We start from the raw sequence: 16,606 nt of genomic DNA on the forward strand, positions 1-16,606 counted from the left end.
TATATATAATCCTTGTATACCATCAGATCTTGTACTGTAGTTATATTTAATCCCCAGAATATGGCAGAATATAAACAGTGTAGTTATTCACTCCACAAGGCAATCAAACAAGCTAAATGTCAGTATAGAGATAAAGTGGAGTCGCAATTCAACGGCTCAAACATGTGAAGTACTGTTGAAGTGGGAAGTTTACATACACTTAGGTTGGAGTCATTAAAACTCGTTTTTCAACCACTCCACAACTTTCTTGTTAACAAACTATAGTTTTGGCAAGTCAGTTAGGACATCTACTTTGTGCATGACACAAGTAATTTTTCCAACAATTGTTTACAGACAGATTATTTCAATTATAATTCATTGTATCACAATTCCAGTGGGTCAGAAGTTTACATACGCTAAGTTGACTGTGCCTTTAAACAGCTTGGAAATTTCCAGAAAATGATGGCATGGCTTTAGAAGCTTCTGATAGGCAAATTGACATCATTTGAGTCAATTGGAGGTGTACCTGTGGATGTATTTCAAGGCCTTCCTTCAAACTCAGTGCCGTCTACAAAAACTTGTAGACCTCTACAAGTCTGGTTCATCCTTGGGAGAAATTTCCAAACGCTTGAAGGTACCACGTTCATCTGTACAATCAATAGTACGCAAGTATAAACACAATGGGACCACGTAGCTGTCATACCGCTCAGGAAGGAGACCCGTTCTGTCTCCTAGAGATGAACGTACTTTGGTGCGAAAAGTGCAAATCAATCACAGAACAACAGCAAAGGACCTTGTGAAGATCCTGGAGGAAACGGGTACAAAAGTATCTATATCCACAGTAAAACGAGTTCTATATCGACATAACCTGAAAGGCCGCTCTTCCTGAAAGGAAGAAGCCACTGCTACGAAACCACCATAAAAAAGCCAGACTACGGTTTGCAACTGCATATGGGGACAAAGATTGTACTTTTTCGAGAAATGTCGTCTGGTCTGATGTTTGGCCTTAATGACCATTGTTATGTTTAGAGGAAAAAAGGGGACGCTTGCAAGCCGAAGAACACCATCCCAACCGTGAAGCACAGGGGTGGCAGCATCATGTTGTGGGGGTGCTTTGCTGCAGGAGGGACTGGTGCACTTCACAAAATAGATGGCATCATGATGGAGGAAATTTATGTGGATATTTTTGAAGCAACATCTCAAGACATCTGTCAGGAAGTTAAAGCTTGGTCGCAAATGGGTCTTCCAAATGAACAATGACCCCAAGCATACTTCCAATGTTGTAGCAAAATGGCTTAAGGACAACAAAGTCAAGGTATTGGAGTGCCCATCACAAAGCCCTGACCTCAAACCTCTCGAACATTTGTGGGCAGAACTGAAAAAGTGTGTGCAAGCAAGGAGGCCTACAAACCTGACTCAGTTACACCAGCTCTGTCAGGAGGAATGGGCCAAAATTCACCCAATTTATTGTGGGAAGCTTGTGGAAGGCTACACCGAAACGTTTGACCCAAGTTAAACAAATTAAAGGCAATGCTACCAAATAATAATTGAGTGTATGTAAACTTCTGACCCACTGGGAATGTGATGAAAGGAATAAAAGCTGAAATTAATCATTCTCTCTACTATTATTCTGACATTTCACATTCTTAAAATAAAGTGGTTATCCTAACTGACCTAAGACAAGGAATCTTTACTTGGATTAAATGTCAGGAATTGTGAAACAGCTTAGCCAAATACATTTTAACTAAGTTTATGTAAACTTCCGACTTTAACTGTATGAGGCAGGTACTACAGACAATCACCGACTACAAAAGGAAACCTGCCACGTCGCCGAGACCGACGCCTTGCTTCCGGACAGGCTAAAATACATTCTTCTTCTTCGCGGTCCGCTACCAAGGACTGTGGGCTCTCCTTCTCCGTGGCCGACGTGAGTAAAACATTTAAACGTGTTAACCCTCGCAAGGCTGCCCGCCGAGACGGCATCCCTAGCCACGTCCTCAGAGCATGAGCAGACCAGCTGGCTGGTGTGTTTACGGGCATATTCAATCTCTCCCTATCCCAGTCTGCTGTCCCCACATGCTTCAAGATGGCTACCATTGTTCCTGTACCCACTGTACACACTGTGTGTGTGTGTGTGTGTGTGTGTGTGTGTGTGTGTGTGTGTGTGTGTGTGTGTGTGTGTGTGTTCCTTGTTCCTTCCTTGGTTTTACTGTTTCTTTTCACTCTGATCTGATGTATTCACTAGCTTGTGTTGTTGCTTGAGACATAGTGGTTGTGTGGTTAAAAGTATAGCAAACATTATTAGACAATAGAAATTATCTTGATCAATTACTATGATGATGATGACGATGATGAGAGTTCCTGGGCATTTGAGAAGATTATTTGTATCGTTAACTTTTTAGTTACACCTTCTAGTAAGAATAAGTGATGTAATCATTGCTTGTTTAGTCTTTTTTGAGTCGTACTGTTGTGTTTCTACTTCATTAATAACAGTAACAATCTGCTTCGTCACTTTAATACATTCACAGAATAATCCACGTACTATACTCATTCGGAGAGTCATTGTCTCTGTGAAATCTGGTTTCAACAGCTTTCAAAGTCAACTTGTTTGTGTCGTCAAAATCAAGTAGGGCCAGTTTCTCTGTCCTTCACTTATCTGATGTCATAAAGCACCTGAACCAGAAGAGTAGCATCGTTAGCATACTCTCTGTAGAGTGTATCACCTAGACATCTGGCTCCTGTCCTCTCATTTAGTTCAGCGGTGAGATAGAGGCAGGAGAGTTGTGACACGCCAGTCCTCGGTAGGTTCTCTAACCGACAGCCAGCCAACATGGACCGGTCCTACATGGGCAGTGCCACCGCTTACAGTGTCTACGGGAAGCCGCCTCAGTCCTACTTTGACCCGGCCTACGATGAGAAAGCAGCCAAGTCATACATGGACTCAGTGTACGAGGAGAAGAAGAGAGTAGAGAAGAAGGCCCGCTCCGAGGCCGTCTGCTGCGAGGTCGTGGCGCTGGTCTTCGGATTCGTCGGCCTGATCGGTGTCTCCGCGGTGACCGGCTTGCCCATGTGGAAGGTGACAGCATTTATCCAGGAGAACATCATCGTCATGGAGACGCGCTGGGAGGGCCTGTGGATGAACTGCTATAGACAAGCCAACATCAGGATGCAGTGCAAGGTGTACGACTCTCTGCTGTTCCTCCCTGCGGACCTGCAGGCGGCCAGAGGCCTCATGTGCTCCTCCGTAGCTGTGTCCGCCATCGCTCTGATCCTCTCTGCCGTGGGGATGAAGTGTACCAAGGTGGTGGACCACCGGCCTCGTACCAAACACATCGTCCTGGTGACCGGGGGATGCCTGTTCCTCGTGGGTTGTGTCACCACCATCATCCCAGTCTCTTGGACGGCCAACGTGATCATCCGTGACTTCTACAACCCCCTGCTGATCGACGCCCAGCGCAGGGAGCTGGGAGAGGCGCTCTACATTGGATGGGTAACTTCGGCTCTGCTGTTTGTGGCTGGGGTCATACTGCTGTGTCGCCACGCACCCCGGGTAGGAGACGATGAGATGGAGAGGATGGTCAACGGGCCTGGGTACATCTACCAGCCTGGAGTGAACTACCAGCCTGGAGTAAACTACCAGCAGGGTTCAGCATACGCATACCAGCCATATTCCTACCAACCCAACTACTCAGCTCCACCTGGATCTGTGGTCTACGCTCCTAACCAGTACATGTGAGAGAAACCCATCCCAGAACAACATGGACTTGAGACTTACCTTGCCTGCTTGGAACCAAGCATTAAAAGTACAAATAAATATAACTGAACTCATATTGTTTAAATATAATATAATTCATTTTAGTAGAATTTATAAAACAGAACTCATATTGTTAAATAGAATATAATTAATTTTAGTAGAATTTCTAACACAGAACTCATATTGTTAAATAGAATATAATTAATTTTAGTAGAATTTCTAACACAGAACTCATATTGTTAAATAGAATATAATTAATTTTAGTAGAATTTCTGACACAGAACTCATATTGTTAAATAGAATATAATTAATTTGAGTAGAATTTCTAACACAGAACTCATATTGTTAAATAGAATATAATTCATTTTAGTAGAATTTCTGACACAGAACTCATATTGTTACATAGAATATAATTAATTTGAGTAGAATTTCTAAAACAGAACTCACATTGTTACATAGAATATAATTAATTTGAGTAGAATTTCTAAAACAGAACTCACATTGTTACATAGAATATAATTAATTTGAGTTCTTTGGATCCAAGTGTTGTTGAAATGTCAGAGTGGGGAGGAAGAGACATAGACACTGATCTGGCTAGAAGTGTCTTGCTGGAAATGGCCCAAGCGTTGATTATTTAGTTCAGAGAGAGAGAGAGAGAGAGAGAACATCATTAAGCAGACCTATATTCCCTGTATGTGTTGTGTGTCTATGTGTTCAACTGTAGGTGGGAGTTATGTGTTTAATTGTGTAAATATACTTGTCAGTTATGTGTATTGTGCAAATATTGAGCAAATATTGTCCGACCAATGGCTGTGGAATAATGTGGTTAAGCAAGAAGGACTTCACAAGTTTCCACTAATATTGACCAAACAACTTACAAAACACCTGTTTTTGTTTACCTGCTATTTTCATATTAAAAGGTTTGTTGTTTAAATTATGTTTTCAGTTTTTTACAGCACTGGCCTAAATTGAGGCCAATTTGGTTCACAATAAAAAAACTATATAACTTTTTCCTTAAAAAAAAAAATCTAAACCATTTGAAGATTTTAAAATGAACATTACGGGTTAATTACACGTTATCTACGATCCTCCTTACCACAAAAACAGTCATTACTTTTATGTAGTCAGAGAATGGTTTGTTCCTCACTCAACCAGTTCATGTCCTCTCTGGTGGAATGCGAGGTTTAGAATGCGCCAGTCTATCTTTGTTGTCATTGGAAATGTACCTGAACGCAACAGGCTAAACCAGACTGGTCCTGACTGACTCACCCAAACACATTCAAACCATGATGCAAATCTATCTAACCAGAGAGTACTATGTCAGGGAAGAAAGAAAGGAATGACCACTGAGCTCACAACACCTGAGCCAACAGGATACAGACAGACACATGGATTCATACCCAAAACCGTAGTACAGCAATAGTAGCAGAGGAAGATGGAGTCGAATAGATGTTTAATTCAGGAAGTGAATTGAAACTTAATGTATGGGGTACTAAAGTGTTTTGGGTCATATACCCAGCAGATTCCTGGGAGACTCTTAAAGCTCTATCAGTCACTAAGATCAGTCCCTTGTAAAACAGGATCCAGTCAGGAGAGTAAACTGAGCCCTTGAATAAACAGTGTGTGTTAGAGAGAGAGAGAGAGAGACACACAGACACACACACACACACACACACACACACACACACACACACACACACACACACACACACACACACACACACACACACACACACACACACACACACACACACACACACACACACACACACACACACACTGACTGGACTTTTTTTTTTACACGGACTCTCTTGCAATGGCTTTACCCACACACTGACTGGACTCTACCCACACACTGACTGGACTCTACCCACACACTGACTGGACTCTACCCACACACTGACTGGACTCTACCCACACACTGACTGGACTCTACCCACACACTGACTGGACTCTACCCACACACTGACTGGACTCTACCCACACGCTGACTGGACTCTACCCACACGCTGACTGGACTCTACCCACACACTGACTGGACTCTACCCGCACACTGGACTTTACCCACACACTGACTGGACTCTACCCACACACTGACTGGACTCTACTCACTCACTCACTCACTCACTCACTCACTCACTCTCCTCCTTCCCCTCCTCCTACAGCTCCCAGATCTACTGTTACAATAGAACAACACTTCCCGTCCCCAGGGATTCTGTCTCCTAGCAACAGACCCAGTCCCCTCCCATTAATCTGTCCTGACCAGGGGAAGAGAGGGAGGGAGGAGGCTTTACAGGGGCACACCTATCACCTGTACACCTATCAGCTCCTCTCATCTTCCAACGGGATGCAAAACTTCTCCGGAGAGGAAGGAGGGAAGCAGCTCCTCACTATTGTCAGATCTTACTGCCGCTCCCTTCAGCCTGTTGATTCGGTTGGTTAGTTAGACACTAGTGCGACTCTCCTCGGCCTGTTGACTATTAGGTCTAGGTGAGTTAGGCAGGACAGAGTGAGGACCATGGCCAACTCAGCTCTGGAGATCATTGGCTTGTTGCTGTCTCTCATCGGTCTGATCGGGACAGCTGCCAGCACGGGGATGCCCATGTGGCGCGTGACGGCTTTCATCGGCGAGAACATCATCGTGTTCGAGACGCGCTACGAGGGTCTGTGGATGAATTGCTTTAGACAGGCCAACATCAGGATGCAGTGTAAAGTGTACGACTCCCTCCTGGCTCTGCCCCCGGACCTGCAGGCGGCCAGGGGTCTCATGTGCTGTGCCTTGGCCCTGGCAGGGGTGGGGCTGCTCATATCTATCCTGGGCTTACAGTGCACGGCCTGCATCCGGGACAACGACCGTGCAAAACGCACGGTGCTCATCATCGCTGGCAGCATGATCCTCGGGGCCTGCGTCTGCATCATCATCCCAGTCTCCTGGACGGGTCACACTATCATCCGTGACTTCTACAACCCCCTGCTGATCGACGCCCAGCGCAGGGAGCTGGGCGAAGCTCTCTACATTGGATGGGTCTCCTCTGCCTTCCTCTTCGCCGGCGGCTGCATGTTCTGCTGCTGTAACGTCAAAGAGGATAAAAGGCAAGACAAGTACATGTACTCCAGGAACAGCCCTAGTCAATACATGTCTTACGCCCCTCAAACACAGTACCTGCCACAGTACCAGACCCAGCTCCAGCCTCAGCCTCTACAGAGGCAGCTGTCCAGTTACAGCTACCCCGGCTCCAACCACTACCCCTCCAGGTACCCCTCGGAACGCAGCGCTGTGGCTTACCTCTGAGTGTTGAGACTAAAGGGAGGGAAAGAGAGATTTAGTGTTTTATACAGACTGGAGAAACTGACGTGTTCTCATGGGTACGGTTTGAGAGAAGCCTTTTAGTTGTTAAAAGATGCATATCAGCAAAAAGTAAGAGACTAAATGATTGTAATACACTGTGAAACTCACAAAGAGAGGATTAATTGTAAAATTATCATAAGATGCATTTCGGTTGAGAAAAGAAAAAAACGTGTCTATCTGATTTGTTTGTAAGAAAGCTGTTTAAAGATACTAAATACACTTATTATAGATCAACTGTGAACTCATCAAAAGAATACTTTGAGGGAACCTTAATCCTAAAAAAAAAAAAATCCTTTGTTTTCGTATTTGTACTTACTTTGTATTGGTGGAGTGTATAAGCATATGTTTTTTTAATGACGCCCCTAAAGATTATTTGTGTAAATATATGTACAAATTGTGTTGATGTGGTTGTGTGCTTTGTGCAGTAAATGTAGGTTTCTTACACATAATATCCCCTTAGTTACATTAGGTGTTACATAATATGTAGCTTTTATAATGTAAAAAGCAATTGTCAAATATGCGTCCCAAAGGGCACTCTATTCCCTATTTAGTGCACTAATTTTGACCAGGGCCAAAAGGGAATAGGGTCCATAGGGTTCTGGTCAAAAGTAGTACACTATATAGGCTGCCATTAGGGATGCATCCATTATCCTTCATTTTATTATTTCATTCCTAAAGTATCTGATTAGACAAACTCATCTCCTATTGACAGATATGTAGCTGACTGTGTGCTGTAAAGTGACATTTCTGCTAATGTGTTTTTGGAGAACAGCAGCACAGGGCTGGCTTTCTTACATTGGTCCCCCCCCCCCCCCCCCCCCCCTCTTGACAAAGATCCCCCTTGACAACGGTCCCCCTTGGCAAAGGTCCCCCTGACAACATCAACAAACTACAAGATAGTCCTGGTTGTGTTTAAAACACCTGTGTTGTCACTGCCATTTTGTCATGTTTGGGAGTAGACCAACAAGGACGGTATCGTTTTGTAACATTATCCCCTGCGGTATCCTATTCTCTACACATAGTGCACTACTTTTGTCCAGGGCCCTGGCCTAAAGTAGTGCACTATGTAGGGAATAGGGTGCCATTTAGGACATCTCCTCTCTGTGTTGACAGCTTGATGGAAGGACTAATGGAAGTAAATACAAGGCTGGTTGTTGAAGGTGTGGACCCAGAAGCAGTAGGGTAGAACAGAGGACTTCTGTCAAAGCAAACAGAGCATAACGGACTAAGAACTAGGGCTGGGTTCAATCCCTAGGTCAGCGTTGTAGCGGGATTTTGACATTTTAATTCACGGTAAAAGCTGAATATGTTAATAAAAGTTATTTAATTTCAAATTAATTTAAAAACGTTATTCGTTTCAATTAAGTTGAGATAAGTCTTTCAGCCTCTGGAATACGAACAAGCTTTTTCCTGAATTACTCATTGACGTTTCATTACCTGGTGCAAGCTAATGTATATAAAAGTGAATACCTTCAGAGGCAATGTAAGACTTATGATTGACACATTACTGATTAAATGAGACATTGATAACCTCATGTATTCATCCTGTTTTATTATTACAATGGAGAGACTGGTGGTACATAATGGAAAAGACGCATTTTGTGAAAAGCTTTCCGTTTCATTGTGAAGTGAAGCTACTGAGAGGTGGTGAAATAGCTACATAGCCTAATAGCTTGTGATAATTCATAGAGGTAGAAAGAGGTTTATTTTGCATCTGTGCCATCCAATGGCTTCTGTGACAGCACGGGCCGCACCATTGAGGGCTTTCTCCATTTTAAAGTAGTCAATCTCTTCTTCTTCTACTTTGAGTTTTGTGTTGTCTGAACAGATATAAAGCCAAAGTTGGTGATATACCGCCACCTGCTGGTATGGAATGTTCGCTCAGGAGTATAGTTCATTGGCTGATCCCTCCAGATGAGCTGAATGGATTTAGGAATTATGTGATTCTTTCTTAACCCATTGGTGATGAATAGAACTATATACATCATAATGGTATCAGTGATGAATAGAACTATATGTATCATAATGGTATCAGTGATGAATAGAACTATATACATCATAATGGTATCAGTGATGAATAGAACTATATACATCATAATGGTATCAGTGATGAATAGAACTATATACATCATAATGGTATCAATGATGAATAGAACTATATACATCATAATGGTATCAGTGATGAATAGAACTATATACATCATAATGGTATCAATGATGAATAGAACTATATACATCATAATGGTAGCAGTGATGAATAGAACTATATACATCATAATGGTATCAGTGATGAATAGAACTATATACATCATAATGGTATCAGTGATGAATAGAACTATATACATCATAATGGTATCATGTTGAATAGAACTATATACATCATAATGGTATCAGTGATGAATAGAACTATATACATCATAATGGTATCAATGATGAATAGAACTATATACATCATAATGGTATCAGTGATGAATAGAACTATATACATCATAATGGTATCATGTTGAATAGAACTATATACATCATAATGGTATCAGTGATGAATAGAACTATATACATCATAATGGTAGCAGTGATGAATAGAACTATATACATCATAATGGTATCAGTGATGAATAGAACTATATACATCATAATGGTATCAGTGATGAATAGAACTATGTACATCATAATGGTATCAGTGATGAATAGAACTATATACATCATAATGGTATCAGTGATGAATAGAACTATATACATCATAATGGTATCAGTGATGAATAGAAATATATACATCATAATGGTATCATGTTGAATAGAACTATATACATCATAATGGTATCAGTGATGAATAGAACTATATACATCATAATGGTATCAGTGATGAATAGAACTATATACATCATAATGGTATCAGTGATGAATAGAACTATGTACATCATAATGGTAGCAGTGATGAATAGAATTATACATCATAATGGTATCATGTTGAATAGAACTATATACATCATAATGGTATCAGTGATGAATAGAACTATATACATCATAATGGTATCATGTTGAATAGAACTATATACATCATAATGGTATCAGTGATGAATAGAACTATATACATCATAATGGTATCAGTGATGAATAGAACTATATACATCATAATGGTATCAATGATGAATAGAACTATATACATCATAATGGTAGCAGTGATGAATAGAACTATATACATCATAATGGTATCATGTTGAATAGAACTATATACATCATAATGGTATCATGTTGAATAGAACTATATACATCATAATGGTATCAGTGATGAATAGAACTATATACATCATAATGGTGGCAGTGATGAATAGAACTATATACATCATAATGGTATCAGTGAGGAATAGAACTATATACATCATAATGGTATCAATGATGAATAGACCTATACATCATAATGGTATCAGTGATGAATAGAACTATATACATCATAATGGTATCAGTGATGAATAGAACTATACATCATAATGGTATCAGTGATGGATAGAACTATATACATCATAATGGTATCAGTGATGAATAGAACTATATACATCATAATGGTATCAGTGATGAATAGAACTATATACATCATAATGGTATCAGTGATGAATAGAACTATATACATCATAATGGTATCAGTGATGGATAGAACTATATACATCATAATGGTATCATGTTGAATAGAACTATATACATCATAATGGTATCAGTGATGAATAGAACTATATACATCATAATGGTATCAGTGATGAATAGAACTATATACATCATAATGGTGGCAGTGATGAATAGAACTATGTACATCATAATGGTATCAGTGATGAATAGAACTATATACATCATAATGGTATCAGTGATGAATATAACTATATACATCATAATGGTGGCAGTGATGAATAGAACTATGTACATCATAATGGTAGCAGTGATGGATAGAACTATGTACATCATAATGGCAGCAGTGATGAATAGAACTATATACATCATAATGGTATCAGTGATGAATAGACCTATACATCATAATGGTATCAGTGATGAATAGAACTATGTACATCATAATGGTAGCAGTGATGAATAGAACTATGTACATCATAATGGTAGCAGTGATGAATAGAACTATATACATCATAATGGTAGCAGTGATGAATAGAACTATATACATCATAATGGTGGCAGTGATGAATAGAACTATGTACATCATAATGGTAGCAGTGATGAATAGAACTATATACATCATAATGGTAGCAGATTGTGAGGGTCCATCGGGGACAGGCCAGATGTCTTCAGCATCCTGAGGTTGAAGAGTGGTTGTCGTGCCTTCTTCACCACGGTACCCGTGTGGTTTGACCATTTCAGCTTCTCCGAGATGTGTACGGCATAGAATTTGAAGTTATTTGACCGTCTCCACGGCAGCCCCGTTGATGAGGATGGGGGGCGTGTCCAGCCTGGTTCTTCCTAGAGTCCACAATCAGCTCCTTTGTTTTGCTGATGTTACGGGAGAGGTTGTTAACCTGGCACCACACCATAAGAGTGCCTACCTCCTCCCTGTAGGCTGTCTTGTCTTTGTTGGTAATCAGGCCTTCTACTGTCGTGAGCGGACTGATGGAGTTGGAACTGTGTGAGGCCATGCAGTCGTTGGTAATACAGGAATGGGATTGAGGATGCACCCTTGTTGAGGATCAGTGTCGAGGAGGTAATGTTGCCTACCTTCACCACTTGGGGGTTGGCCCATCAGGAAGTCCAGGACCCAGTTGCATAAGGAGGAGTTCAGACCCAGGGCAGTGATCTATTTGTCTGTCTCACACTTCACCATAAAACTGAGAACCTCACAGGTTGCCTCTGCCTCAGACGACACTACTCAATCCCTACAGAGTTTATTTGTTGTGGGACGTTGTATGGGGACATGGACCAATCTCATACTTAGACAATTTCTGAGGTCTGAAAACGTCTGAGAAAAGTAGATTTTGGAGTGAGCTATCATTGTTTCTTTGTCAAGAAGACTTTGTTTGGACCCTGATAGTTTGTGTGGACCAAGATAGTTTGTGTGGACCAAGATAGTTTTTTGTGGACCAAGATAGTTTGTGTGGACCAAGATAGTTTGTGTGGACCAAGATAGTTTCTTTAGACCTAGATAGTTTGTTTGGACCAAGATAGTTTGTGAAGACCAAGATAGTTTGTTTGGACCCTGGTAGCGGACGGCGTGATGATACAGGGTGTAGGAGATCGCAACGCTGTGCGTGGGCCTGGTGGGTCTGATGGCTTTGATGGGAGGTGACAGCCTTCATCGGAGAGAACATCATCGTCACGGAGACGCTCTGGGAGGGCCTGTGGATGAACTGCTATAGACAAGCCAACATTGGATGCAGTGTAAGGTGTACGACTCCCTGCTGTTCCTCCCTGTGGACCTGCAGGTATGGTTACTGTATGATTATGTCCCAAATGGCAGCCTATTCTCTATATAGTGCACTACTTTTGACCAGAGCCCTATGGCACCCTATGGACTCTGGTCAAAAGTAGTGCACCCTATGGGAATAGGGTGCCATTTGGAACGAAGACTTTAGAATCATGTCAATATCGAACAAGTATTTAACCTATTTTTGGTAAAACTTTACTTCATGTATTGTAGTGAGGGGGGGGGGGGGGGTAGCTCCTAACGGGATTCAAACCCGGGTGGAGCGACTCTCAACCCAGCACCTTCAAGGCGTTCCACCAAGAGGTCCGAACGTCTTGAAGCGGTAGCTAGATAATGGGTTAATGAGTTACAGTATGTATTGGTCTTCTCTACCACAGGCTGCCAGGGGCTTGATGTGCTACAGTATGTATTGGTCTTCTCTTCCACAGGCTGCCAGGGGCTTGATGTGCTACAGTATGTATTGGTCTTCTCTTCCACAGGCTGCCAGGGGCTTGATGTGCTACAGTATGTATTGGTCTTCTCTACCACAGGCTGCCAGGGGCTTGATGTGCTACAGTATGTATTGGTCTTCTCTTCCACAGGCTGCCAGGGGCTTGATGTGCTACAGTATGTATTGGTCTTCTCTTCCACAGGCTGCCAGGGGCTTGATGTGCTGCTCTCTGGCCCTTTCAGGGATGGATCTACTGGGGACTCTAGCTGAGATGCGCTGCACCTCCTGCATCCAGGACAATGACCGCGCTAAGAACCTTATCCTCATGGTGGCTGGAGACATGTCGTTTCTGGTCTCTATCTGTGTATTTATCCCAGTCTCCTGGACGGCTCACGGCATCATCCGTGACTTCTATAACCCTCCTGCCGATCAACACCCAGCGCACACTGCTGAGGGAGAAGCTCTATATCGGCTGGGTCACCGGGAGCCTTCCTCTTGGCCTCGGGGCTCCTCTTCGTCTGTCGCCGTGTCCCCTCCAACAAAGCCTTGTTGGATATCTAGCACCCAGCCAACAGGATCAACAAACCCACCGTGACACGGTACCATCCCATCTCCAGTGTCCCTAGCATGAAGGCTCACCACCTGTCCGGTCTAAACCACCACCAAAGTCACAGCTTCGATGGAAACCAACACCAGTCTGTGTCTCTTAACAACTTTCCTTATGGTCAACAGACTGTTCCTTACTCCTACAGCCAACAGACTGTTCCTTACTCCTACAGTCAACAGACTGTTCCTTACTCCTACAGCCAACAGACTGTTCCTTACTCCTACAGTCAACAGACTGTTCCTTACTCCTACAGCCAACAGACTGTTCCTTACTCCTACAGCCAACAGACTGTTCCTTACTCCTACAGCCAACAGACTGTTCCATACTCCTACAGCCAACAGACTGTTCCTTACTCCTACAGCCAACAGACTGTTCCTTACTCCTACAGCCAACAGACTGTTCCATACTCCTACAGCCAACAGACTGTTCCTTACTCCTACAGCCAACAGACTGTTCCTTACTCCTACAGTCAACAGACTGTTCCTTACTCCTACAGCCAACAGACTGTTCCTTACTCCTACAGCCAACAGACTGTTCCTTACTCCTACAGCCAACAGACTGTTCCTTACTCATACAGCCAACAGACTGTTCCTTACTCCTACAGCCAACAGACTGTTCCATATTCCTACAGCCAACAGACTGTTCCTTACTCCTACAGCCAACAGACTGTTCCATACTCCTACAGCCAACAGACTGTTCCTTACTCCTACAGCCAACAGACTGTTCCATACTCCTTTATCCAACAGACTGTTCCTTACTCCTACAGCCAACAGACTGTTCCTTACTCCTACAGCCAACAGACTGTTCCTTACTCCTACAGCCAACAGACTGTTCCATACTCCTACAGCCAACAGACTGTTCCTTACTCCTACAGCCAACAGACTGTTCCATACTCCTACAGCCAACAGACTGTTCCATACTCCTACAGCCAACAGACTGTTCCTTACTCCTACAGCCAACAGACTGTTCCATATTCCTACAGCCAACAGACTGTTCCTTACTCCTACAGCCAACAGACTGTTCCATACTCCTACAGCCAACAGACTGTTCCTTACTCCTACAGCCAACAGACTGTTCCTTACTCCTACAGCCAACAGACTGTTCCATACTCCTACAGTCAACAGACTGTTCCTTACTCCTACAGCCAACAGACTGTTCCTTACTCCTTTAGTCAACAGACTGTTCCTTACTCCTACAGCCAACAGACTGTTCCATACTCCTACAGTCAACAGACTGTTCCATACTCCTACAGCCAACAGACTGTTCCATACTCCTACAGCCAACAGACTGTTCCTTACTCCTACAGTCAACAGACTGTTCCTTACTCCTACAGCCAACAGACTGTTCCTTACTCCTACAGTCAACAGACTGTTCCTTACTCCTACAGCCAACAGACTGTTCCTTATTCCTACAGCCAACAGACTGTTCCTTACTCCTACAGTCAACAGACTGTTCCTTACTCCTACAGCCAACAGACTGTTCCTTACTCCTACAGCCAACAGACTGTTCCTTACTCCTACAGCCAACAGACTGTTCCTTACTCCTACAGCCAACAGACTGTTCCTTACTCCTACAGCCAACAGACTGTTCCTTACTCCTACAGCCAACAGACTGTTCCTTACTCCTACAGCCAACAGACTGTTCCATACTCCTATATCCAACAGACTGTTCCTTACTCCTACAGCCAACAGACTGTTCCTTACTCCTACAGTCAACAGACTGTTCCATACTCATACAGCCAACAGACTGTTCCTTACTCCTACAGCCAACAGACTGTTCCTTACTCCTACAGCCAACAGACTGTTCCTTACTCATACAGCCAACAGACTGTTCCTTACTCCTACAGTCAACAGACTGTTCCATACTCATACAGCCAACAGACTGTTCCTTACTCCTACAGCCAACAGACTGTTCCTTACTCCTACAGCCAACAGACTGTTCCTTACTCATACAGCCAACAGACTGTTCCTTACTCCTACAGCCAACAGACTGTTCCTTACTCCTACAGCCAACAGACTGTTCCATATTCCTACAGCCAACAGACTGTTCCTTACTCCTACAGCCAACAGACTGTTCCTTACTCCTACAGCCAACAGACTGTTCCTTACTCCTACAGCCAACAGACTGTTCCTTACTCCTACAGCCAACAGACTGTTCCTTACTCCTACAGTCAACAGACTGTTCCATACTCATACAGCCAACAGACTGTTCCTTACTCCTACAGCCAACAGACTGTTCCTTACTCCTACAGCCAACAGACTGTTCCTTACTCATACAGCCAACAGACTGTTCCTTACTCCTACAGTCAACAGACTGTTCCTTACTCCTACAGCGAACAGACTGTTCCTTACTCCTACAGCCAACAGACTGTTCCTTACTCCTACAGCCAACAGACTGTTCCTTACTCCTACAGCCAACAGACTGTTCCATACTCCTATATCCAACAGACTGTTCCTTAATCCTACAGCCAACAGACTGTTCCTTACTCCTACAGTCAACAGACTGTTCCATACTCATACAGCCAACAGACTGTTCCTTACTCCTACAGCCAACAGACTGTTCCTTACTCCTACAGCCAACAGACTGTTCCTTACTCCTACAGCCAACAGACTGTTCCTTACTCCTACAGCCAACAGACTGTTCCATACTCCTACAGCCAACAGACTGTTCCTTACTCCTACAGCCAACAGACTGTTCCTTACTCCTACAGCCAACAGACTGTTCCATACTCCTACAGTCAACAGACTGTTCCTTACTCCTACAGCCAACAGACTGTTCCTTACTCCTACAGTCAACAGACTGTTCCTTACTCCTACAGCCAACAGACTGTTCCATACTCCTACAGCCAACAGACTGTTCCTTACTCCTACAGTCAACAGACTGTTCCTTACTCCTACAGCCAACAGACTGTTCCTTACTCCTACAGCCAACAGACTGTTCCTTACTCCTACAGCCAACAGACTGTTCCTTACTCCTACAGCCAACAGACTGTTCCATACTCCTACAGCCAACAGACTGTTCCTTACTCCTACAGCCAACAGACTGTTCCTTACTCCTACAGCCAACAGACT

General features: G+C 43.1%; 2 protein-coding genes and 1 pseudogene across 2 annotated transcripts; all 3 read left to right on the plus strand.

The window, feature by feature from the left end:
• The first annotated feature begins 2,704 nt into the window (after positions 1–2,704).
• Positions 2,705–4,667, plus strand: cldn8.2 (claudin 8.2). The gene has a single exon (XM_055912063.1). The coding sequence runs from the start codon at positions 2,810–2,812 to the stop codon at positions 3,713–3,715; it is 906 nt and encodes a 301-aa protein (XP_055768038.1). The 5' UTR covers positions 2,705–2,809; the 3' UTR covers positions 3,716–4,667.
• A 1,384-nt stretch (positions 4,668–6,051) lies between these two features.
• cldn8.1 (claudin 8.1) lies at positions 6,052–7,893 on the plus strand. Its single transcript, XM_055912062.1, has one exon. It carries the CDS (start codon positions 6,252–6,254, stop codon positions 7,023–7,025), a length of 774 nt encoding a protein of 257 aa, XP_055768037.1. The 5' UTR covers positions 6,052–6,251; the 3' UTR covers positions 7,026–7,893.
• Positions 7,894–11,687: 3,794 nt separating this feature from the next.
• Positions 11,688–13,578, plus strand: LOC129843360 (claudin-8-like; annotated as a pseudogene).
• Positions 13,579–16,606: the final 3,028 nt, after the last annotated feature.

Source organism: Salvelinus fontinalis, unplaced genomic scaffold (assembly GCF_029448725.1).
Source record: "Salvelinus fontinalis isolate EN_2023a unplaced genomic scaffold, ASM2944872v1 scaffold_0126, whole genome shotgun sequence".
Taxonomy (NCBI): Eukaryota; Metazoa; Chordata; class Actinopteri; order Salmoniformes; family Salmonidae; genus Salvelinus; species Salvelinus fontinalis.

What these genes read in the sequence shown, in the direction of transcription:
- cldn8.2 (XM_055912063.1), top strand. Translation starts at nt 2,810, where the DNA reads ATGGACCGGTCCTACATGGGCAGTGCCACCGCTTACAGTGTCTACGGG.
- cldn8.1 (XM_055912062.1), top strand. Translation starts at nt 6,252, where the DNA reads ATGGCCAACTCAGCTCTGGAGATCATTGGCTTGTTGCTGTCTCTCATC.